Source organism: Clupea harengus, chromosome 7 (assembly GCF_900700415.2).
Source record: "Clupea harengus chromosome 7, Ch_v2.0.2, whole genome shotgun sequence".
Lineage (NCBI taxonomy): Eukaryota > Metazoa > Chordata > Actinopteri > Clupeiformes > Clupeidae > Clupea > Clupea harengus.
The window spans coordinates 1,779,681-1,789,680 of record NC_045158.1 but is presented as its reverse complement, the minus strand read 5'-3'; the positions used below and the strand labels follow the sequence as shown (position 1 = coordinate 1,789,680).

At 47.1% G+C, this 10,000-nt stretch overlaps 1 protein-coding gene across 2 annotated transcripts in view; it reads right to left on the bottom strand.

Annotated features, from left to right (window-relative positions):
* The window catches only part of LOC105911134 (noelin-like), a 23,850-nt gene that overhangs the window by 5,368 nt on the left and 8,482 nt on the right, over window positions 1-10,000 (bottom strand). For both annotated transcript variants that reach the window (XM_031570114.2, XM_012839921.2), the window contains exon 4: window positions 9,106-9,325. In XM_031570114.2, the coding sequence (XP_031425974.1) occupies window positions 9,106-9,325 (220 nt within the window). The remainder of the gene's footprint in view (window positions 1-9,105; window positions 9,326-10,000) is intronic.

The following is a 10,000-nucleotide window of genomic DNA, read 5'->3' as shown; positions in this document are numbered from 1 at the left end:
CACCTGTCCCTCGTTATCTGTTGCCTGTGTGTATATATAGTCCTTGTTTTCTTGTTCCTCGTTGTGTCGTCGTAAGTTTGTGTTTGATGGTATGTTCCTTGTGTTTCCACTGCTCCTCGTGTATTCCTAGCGTTTAGCGCTTCTGCCTTGTTCAAGTGATTACTCGTGCTTCTGACCTCTGCCTGCCCTACTACTATTCTCCTGCCTATTCCCTGTGTGGATTTGTTTGCCTATTTTTGGACTGCCTACCTGTGTACCGAACCCTGCTAGTAAACGTTTATTCTTCTGAATCTACCCCTGTGCTGAGTCGTGCGATTGAGTCCTGCACAACACCCACCAGTCGTAACAAGACCCAAGAATCCAAGTACAGTGCATTTAGCACACCCAACAGTGGTATGTACAGTATTGTGACAGAAAAAAAACACAATACATCAAAACATTTGCTCTTAGTGTCATGACAGCTGCTGATATTTGTAAGGTGAATAAGACATGCTATAGATTCTGCACACTTTTTGATCATAGTAATGTTATGAAGCAGCTAACAGTGCTAATGGAGCGAACGAGCTAGGCCTGAGGGGATCCATCATACGGAGCCTGTCGTGAATTATTTTGTGCACGAGTTTGATGTGTTCTTTGAATATCAATGGTATTTGGTAATGGTATACCTCCAACAGATAAGCTGTCAATTTTGCTAAGCCTATTTGTTATACATAGCTTGATATTGCCGTGTGTATGTTGGGGGGAAATTGGACTGGTCCAGATGAAAATGGGCGAGCCATTCCCAGCCCGACCCTGGTTGTGAAAGTCATTTGGTTTATTTTGTGTATGTGCGTGCATGTGTGTGTGCTTGTGTGTGTGGTGTAAATTCATTCATGCTTCACTAGAGTGTAAGAAACCCTCCATCCAAGAATCCTTTCGCTGTCCTCACAGCTAACCCCCCCCCCCCCCCCCCCTCCCGCCCCCCAACCTTCTGTACTTTTGACACAGGATCTGTAGATGTGGTCACTGGAGCAGAACTAGACTGGATGTTCTGCCCCCCCCCCACACACCCCCACACCCCACCGTCAGCCTGCTATGCGTCCATCACATCAAACAGCAGCTCATCCCAGACCTCTCTCTCTTTCCCTCCCTCTCTCTCTCTCTCTTGCTCTCTCCTTATCCTTCTCTCCCTCCCTCCACCTCTCTCCCCACACCCAGACCCTTTGTGTGGATCTGCGGAGGGATGCATCTTCAGGGACATGTAAGTGCACTGGCTAGGAAACTCCAATGCATGCTGTGCCATTCACAATTGTAGGTATAGAATGGATGGGCGGCTTTTATCTGTTGTTTGTCAGTGAAAGAAGAACAGACATGACGTCAGTCTTATTCTCTGCATTGGCTTTTGTGTTTAATCATCTTAAGTCTTTCTCAGTCACTCAAATTTATATTTGTTTAATGACCGTTAGCATAGGTCTGGGTAACCTAGATCAAAACTACTACACAAATATCAGAGACTGAGATGTGCAAGATTTTAGTTTTACTCTCCTTACAAAGTGCTCATTTCTTTTTCAGTTTTGAACTGTATACATTTGAAAAGTAGAAGGGGTTTCTGGGGGTGTTATTTGTATGTCTCTAGGACAAAAACTCGCGGAACGTTAAAGGCATATTGACAACCATTCCCCACAGGTCCACACCGATCCCTAAGGGTTAATACTGTACACACAGTTCATATCATGATAGGATTTGTTCATTGTTACTGTTACTAACTGATTTGATAAAATGTATTGAAATTCAGATCTTTTAAAGATTTTTAAAAGAAGATATTCAAAAGAAATGCAAAGTATTTAAATCTAGTGCATTCCAAAAGTATTTAAATCTAGTGCATTCATTCCAAAAGTTTTCAGACCCTTTCATGTTTTCCACATTTGGAATCTACTTTAATCTTAAAATGTATTCAATTGATTTTTTCCTCATCAATCTACACACATTACAATACAAAGGTTTATTGGAGTGTTCTGTTCATTCAGTAAAAATAACAGACTGAAACATCCTATTCACAGAAGGTATTCAGACCCTTCACTCAGCACTTGGTTTGGGCACCTCTGGTGCTACAAGCTTGATCCTGAGATCCCGAGCACTGGAGAAAGCCTTCACTCAGGAGTGCTCTCTATTTGTCTGCATCTATCTTTCCCTCTATCCTGACTAGTTTCCCAGGCCCTGTCACAGAAGAACATCCCCACAGCGTGATTCTACCACCACCGTGTTTGACTGTAGGGATAGTATAGTAAGAATTGTATCATATCCTTCCCCAGATTTGTGTATATACAGTATATGGATGTTCATTTATTTACAGGATAGGTTAACAACATAAACCCTGATTAGTACGAGTTCGGAATACTGTGATCAAATGATCGGTTCAGGGAACACGGATTAACACAAGCCGAGTTCTAGATATTGTGGTTCTACAGAAACCTTGAATACGAGAGGAACTGAGGAGTTTGGAGTTCCGTAGTCAACAGCAGGTCCGTCTGCCACCTCCACCCCCCCTCCCGTTTTACATCAACATCTCCCACATCATCCCACCAGGCGACAGATGGGCTCCCTCGAATAAGAGGTGAGAATGTCATCGATCACACCTCAGCGCAAACAGCGTTTCACCCAGCACATTCAGTCCAACAGAAATAATACATCTTTTAAAATGGCTCATTTCGCCATGCTGTGCGACTGACTTCTGCTGTTTTTTTCTGCTCAGACGATTTTGCCAGATATGACACACTGCATAGATTTGAATTGATAATATTGGATACTCATTGAGCCCTAAAGCTTGGGAAAATGTCAGTGAGACATTTAGTCGATCAAAGACGGTGGCTAGTGATCTAACAGCATGATGTCTTTCAAGAGGCATTTTACATTTTATAAGCAAAGGATGTAAAAAAAAAAAAAACCTCCAGGATAGCCAGGATACCATCAAATCATTATTTGCATCATCATGCATTTCATGAAAACTTATGGCAAACTAAAAAGCAGACGCACTTTTCCCACCAGTTTCCCCACTTATAGCCAGACAAGGCACACAAATTCAGCCCGGCGTATCGGTGTATCAGGAAATGGTGACCATGTCATCTGAGGGAGAAGCCTTGCTCCAGCAGGAGGAGGGATGTTCAGGGAGTGTAATCTTCCTCCTATTTATAGACGATTGTCTCAGCACATGTGCGGGGCTTTTTCAGCAAAAGCGACCATAATCCCGTCACTCGCTGTTTTGGCGGTGACGCCCCCTCTGGTGCCAGAGCCGACCGCTAGCCCCTGGTACAGCAGGTGGCTGCGCCATGGCAACAGGATTATTTTAGCTGGCAGAATAATTTCACGCAGATGAACAAACCAAATCTGATGATTCCCTGTCACCACACAATGATTCACCCTCCGTAGTTCACGGCGGCTAAAAATACCACGGCGTGAGCCCTGGCCTGTCTGTCTGACGTCCCTGCCGCACAGCCTTCTGGAATTATTTACACGTTTTTTTTCCCCTCCTTCTGTCACTTCTTCCCTGGTTTAATTTTAGATGAGATTCCAAATTAATCATTCCCCGTTTCCAGTCTTTAAGGGGGCCTTGTTGAAGCCATTAGAGTGGTAGTGCAGAGAACAGATCCCAACACGCACTCACAGTCTGGTGCCATGAGGGGCCCCAATGAACAACACATTACTTTGATGTGCGTGAAAAGGGGTCAATCTCACTCCTGGACTGAGGTGTTTTAATCTGGCGAGCGTAAACAGCAGTCTGTAACCTCACTCCTGGACTGAGATGTTTTAATCTGGCGAGCGTAAGCAGCAGTCTGTAACCTCCCACCTGGGTTGGGACGTTTGCGTTGACAGATCTTTTTGTTTGCTGGTTGTGAGCTGGACTCAAGAACAATTTCTGCCCTCACACCCAGTGTTTTAGTCTTCTGTTTCTAGAATGTTCTGAATGCTCTGCTCCAACACTCAAAGTGGAACCACAGCTCAACAGTTAAAGGTGCTAAAGCTGTTATCTCTATATGCTTTGTGACACTGTGTACGGCCCCTCCATGAGTTCCATACCAGGGGACACACATGCTGCCAAAATGTCCATCTGCACAGCTTGCACTGAATAAGTGTAGACATATAATATAATGTAGAATAAAAATATAGCGATGCTCTGATGGGAAGTGATGTGCATACGCTACCTGAATCTTCATTTACAGCCATAAAGCGTTAAAGTTACAGATAGATAATTAGGATTCCATTAGCTCTCTGTATGCAGCCACACTAACATCTCCTCATTCCAGACCCTGTTCTGGAGAGTGTGCTCATGTTGTATAAGGCTGTGGTGGGAGAAAAGTGCCTGTGCAGGGAGTGACTGTAAATGGAGATCTAATTTGCCTCTGGCTCTGAGTGCTGGCTGACAGTGCTACGTGAATGAGCTTTTTCTCCTGGTTCCTGCTCTACTGCGGTCTCTGCTGCTGATTACCCTAACGATGCTTGAGTCTGGCGTCTGTGCGTCTGTGCCTCAGCCTCAGCCTCAGCCTCAGCCTCAGCCTCCGCCTGTACTCCTGAGCCCTGCTCTCCTGTCAGCTCTCTAATGGAGGCTGAGTGATTCATTCACTCATGCCAGCCGGTGCTGGAAATCATCGGCAGGCTTCTTTTTTTTTTTTTTATCCCCCTAACGCCTGATAGAGGGGGACCGTGGAGCAGATCCGGGTTGGATCGGTGCAGGATCGGTTCCGGAGAGTCCGCTGAGGCGCGGGTCATCAGTCACGTTCCTGTCAGAAACTGAAGCGGATCGACTCCTGCAGCAATTTAATTAGCGCGTGGACGCCAGAGCCTCCTGTTTCCCCTCATCAGTCTCTCTGGCCACACAGAGCCGAGCAGCTCACCCTGGGACCGACCTGAGGCTGGATGTGGGCCAGAGCCTCTCTGAGGAGACACACTGATGGGAGCACAAAGAGGCTGGGTGCTGCAGATCTCCTGTGATGAGCTAAGCAACCGGCTCATTAGACATTTGATCTCCTCAGATGAACGGTTTAGACCAGCTTCACAACATGTTTATATCGTACTGATCCGCTGTCAGAGGTTTTGTGTGTGAATGTGGCGTATGATAGCATGTCCTCGGAGAGTCTGTTTCTGGCCACTCCTTCGGAGGAAGTGTACTACAGCATCTACTGACCTTTCACCTCTTGGTGACTGAGCTACACATGAGTGTGATGAGCTGTGCACCGTCCCTAGGGTGCTTAGCCTAAAGCAGCGTTCACATCTCACACAAACACACTGTCCCTACAGCGTTCACATCTCACACAAACACACTGTCCCTAGGGTGCTTAGCCTAAAGCAGCGTTCACATCTCACACAAACACACTGTCCCTACAGCGTTCACATCTCACACAAACACACTGTCCCTACAGCGTTCACATCTCACACAAACACACTGTCCCTACAGCGTTCACATCTCACACAAACACACTGTCCCTACAGCGTTCACATCTCACACAAACACACTGTCCCTACAGCGTTCACATCTCACACAAACACACTGTCCCTACAGCGTTCACATCTCACGCAAACACACTGTCCCTACAGCGTTCACATCTCACACAAACACACTGTCCCTACAGCGTTCACATCTCACACAAACACACTGTCCCTACAGCGTTCACATCTCACACAAACACACTGTCCCTACAGCGTTCACATCTCACACAAACACACTGTCCCTAGGGTGCTTAGCCTAAAGCAGCGTTCACATCTCACACAAACACACTGTCCCTACACTGTCCTTTCCCCAGTCGCCTTAGTCTTTGCTCTAAGGGGTTCAGGCTCTGGGCTCTGTAAAGCACCTAGAGACTATTTCTACTTCAATCTAATTGAATTGAATTGAGTATATGTGTATATGAGTATATGTGTATATGAGTATATGTGTATATGAGTATATGAGTATATGTGTATATAAGTATATGAGTATATGAGTATATGTGCTCCCTGGGAATGCAACTGGTCACCAGATGAGCTGATGGGTCAATCACATATGTATCATGTAGCCTTCATGCTGCATGTGTGCTAATATGATGGTCAATCACATGTGTATCATGTACATGCTGCATGTGTGCTAATATGTTTTATCCTCTGATACGTTTGTGATGATACATGATACATCTGCTTGCTCCTGATTCTCTCTTCTCCTTCTCTCCTCCTTCCCATCTCTAGCTCCCTATCTGGCCGGTCCGAAGCAGATAGGTCCCCCCCTTCGAGCTGAGGTTCTGCTCAAGGCTTATTCCTGTTGAAAGGGAGTTTTTCCTTGCCCCAGTCGCCTCAGTCCTTGCTCTCTAGGAGGTTCAGGCTCTGGGCTCTGTAAAGTGCCTTCAGACTACGTACTTAAATTGTTATTGGCGCTATATAAATGAAATGGAATTGAATGTAATGGAGTATGTGTGCTCCAGGGGAAGGCGACTCATAATCTCTGTGGTGCCCTACCAGACGAGCTCCAGGGTCAGGCAGTCAGTTTTTGTCATTGTCATTTCATCATCTCTGACTCCCCTCTGTAATATGTGTCTGTGCTCTTATGTCTGTCTATCTGTCTGTCTGGCTGGCTGTCCGTCTGTCTGTCTATCTGTCCGTCTGTCTGTCTGTCTGTCTGTCTGTCTGTCTGTCTGTCTGTCTGTCTGTCTGTCTGTCTGTCTGTCTGTCTGTCTGTCTGTCCGTCTGTCTGTCTGTCTGTGACATCACCATGTCATTGTCATTTCATCATCTCCGACCCCCCTCTGTAATATGTGTCTGTGCTCTTATGCCTGCCTATCTGTGCTCTGACGTGTGCCTATCTGTGCTCTGACGTGTGCCTATCTGTGCTCTGGCGTGTGCCTATCTGTGCTCTGGCGTGTGCCTATCTGTGCCAACCTATCTGTGCCTATCTGTGCTCTGACGTGTGCCTATCTGTGCTCTGACGTGTGCCTATCTGTGCTCTGGCGTGTGCCTATCTGTGCCAACCTATCTGTACCCTGACGTGTGCCTATCTGTGCTCTGGCGTGTGCCTATCTGTGCCAACCTATCTGTGCCCTGGCGTGTGCCTATCTGTGCCTACCTATCTGTGCCTATCTGTGCTCTGGCGTGTGCCTATCTGTGCCCTGGCGTGTGCCTATCTGTGCCAACCTGTCTGTGCTCTGACGTGTGCCTATCTGTGCTCTGGTGTGTGCCTATCTGTGCCAACCTATCTGTGCTCTGACGTGTGCCTATCTGTGCCAACCTTTCTGTGCCAACCTATCTGTGCTCTGACGTGTGCCTATCTGTGCCAACCTATCTGTGCCAACCTATCTGTGCTCTGACGTGTGCCTATCTGTGCCAACCTATCTGTGCTCTGACGTGTGCCTATCTGTGCCAACCTATCTGTGCCTATCTGTGCTCTGAGTCTGACGTGTGCCTATCTGTGCTCTGACGTGTGCCTATCTGTGCTCTGGCGTGTGCCTATCTGTGCCAACCTATCTGTGCTCTGACGTGTGCCTATCTGTGCTCTGACGTGTGCCTATCTGTGCTCTGACGTGTGCCTATCTGTGCTCTGGCGTGTGCCTATCTGTGCCAACCTATCTGTGCTCTGGCGTGTGCCTATCTGTGCCAACCTATCTGTGCCTACCTATCTGTGCTCTGAGTCTGACGTGTGCCTATCTGTGCTCTGACGTGTGCCTATCTGTGCTCTGACGTGTGCCTATCTGTGCTCTGGCGTGTGCCTATCTGTGCCCTGGCGTGTGCCTACTGATCTTGGTACCTGTCCAGTTGTGCTGGACCAGGCTCCTGCCCACTGCTGCTTCCACCCAGCATCATCTGTGGACGTGTCCAAGGTCCAGACACCGTGCCAAAGAATAAGGCCTTCAATGGCAAAAAATCTTAATGTTGTAGCATTGCTCCACAAAACATCTTAATGTTGTAGCATTGTTCCACAAAACATCTTAATGTTGTAGCATTGTTCCACAAAACATCTTAAACTCTAATATTTGAACACATTCGGTGGAAATGAACAGCATGAACAGTCTAGCAATCATTGTGTGTTGTTAATGAGTGGGTAATTGTAGCATAGATGATGTTTCTGTGAGATACTGTGCACCAACCAAGCATGCTTCATGTGTGGAGGCCTTGGCCTTGAAGACTTTCTTAAGCACAGCTGTACTGCGCTCTGGTCTGGTCTGGTCTGTCTTGTGGATGAAGCGGAAGGTAGCGTGTGGTTGGGTATTCCTGTGTGTGTAGATGTGTTTGCGTGTGTGTTACTGTGAGTGTACACGTGCTTGTGTTTGTGTGTCCATTTGTCTGTGTGTGTGTATGTGTGACAATAAGGTGAGAATCTTGCTCTCTGCCTGTGTGAGGGACCCCTGTATCTGTGAATGTCATGATGGAGGTTTCAGACAGGTGTGTGTGTGTGTGTGTGAGAGTGAATATGTGTGTGTGTGTGTGTGTGTGTGTGTGTGTGTGTGTGTGTGTGAGTGAATATGTGTTTTGTGTGTGTGTGTGTGTGTGTGTGTGTGTGTACATGAGTGTGTGTGTGTCAGTAAGTTGAGAATCTTCTTCTCAGCCTGTGTGAATGACCCCTGTATCTGTGAATGTCATGAAGTAGGTTTCAGAGATGTGTGTGTGTGTGTGTGTGTGTGTGTGCATGAGTGTGTGCATGAGTATGTGTGTACATGAGTGTGTGTGTGTCAGTAAGGTGAGAATCTTCTTCTCAGCCTGTGTGAGTGACCCCTATATCTGTGAATGTCATGATTTCAGAGTGTCATGGTTTCAGAGAGGTGTGTGTGCGTGTGTGTGTGTGTGAGTGTGTGTGTGTGTGTGTGTGTGTGTGTGTGTGTGCGTGTGTATGTGTGCGTGTGTGTGTGTGTGTGTGTGTGTGTGTGTGTGTGTGTGTGTGTGTGTGCATGAGTATGTGTGTGCATGAGTGTGTGTGTGTCGGTAAGGTGAGAATCTTGCTCTCTGCCTGTGTGAGTGACCCCTATATCTGTGAATGTCATGATGGAGGTTTCAGAGAGGTGTGTGTGTGCGGGTGCGTGTGCGTGTGCGTGTGCGTGTGCGTGCGCGTGCGTGTGTGTGTGTGTGTGTGTGTGTGTGCGTGTGCGTGTGTGTGTCTGTGACTTCTCCGCCTACCTAATTTCTGCATGCATGCACGTAGCCTTTCCTCGAGACTAGACACTCTGCTGTGAAGCTCCTCGTAGTCATAGGTGCCCATCTCCTCCTGAAGTTCATTTAGCACTGAAGTCAGATTCTTCACCTCCTCTTTAAACTGCATTACCATTTTTGCATCGGCTTTGTACTCCTCCAACACTGGTATCATTGGCCTAAGTTCCTCCATTCTGGCTTTAATGGCCTGCAAGGTTAAAATAAGCTGGGTTCAGTGTTATGCGTGCAAAGTACCTGTGCAAAAAGCTCCCTGGCTGTCCCTGCTCTTTCTGCCTAGCCTGCCTAGCCTGCCTAGCCTAGCCTGCCTAGCGCTGCGTGTGTGTGCGGAGTGTGTGTGTGTGCCTTAGACAGGACGGGGGACACACAAACAAGGCAGCACGAAACACGGAGAAACAATTTGGGAAAACTTTTTTTTATTTATTCAACCGTCGAAAAATGCAAAGACTTTTGGGTTACATGCGTTCGTGTCACATACAACAATGGTTTTGATCGGAAGAGTTTCCTGTGGTTGCATTAGTTTAGTTTTTTTTTTTGCTTCTTTAGTTTTTCTTTTTGTCTGTCCTCTCTCACAAATCAACAGTCAGATCGGTGCATTAACAAGTGCTAGACACGGAGAGACAGATGCGGAGCAGTACAAACAAGTAAACCCATCCACACAGGAGTCTGTCCATGAGATGCATCTACAGCGCCATGCAAAGGAACAGGTGCAAACGGGGGATGGGAGGTGCGTAGAGGTCACACACAGACTGAATGGTGTAAATATTCAGCTGAACGCGGACGGGACGGGGGGGGGGGCATGGGACTGGGAGTGACTGGGCTGCCTCTTCAGTCTCTCTGCAGCACTGACTGACTTCTGCCATAC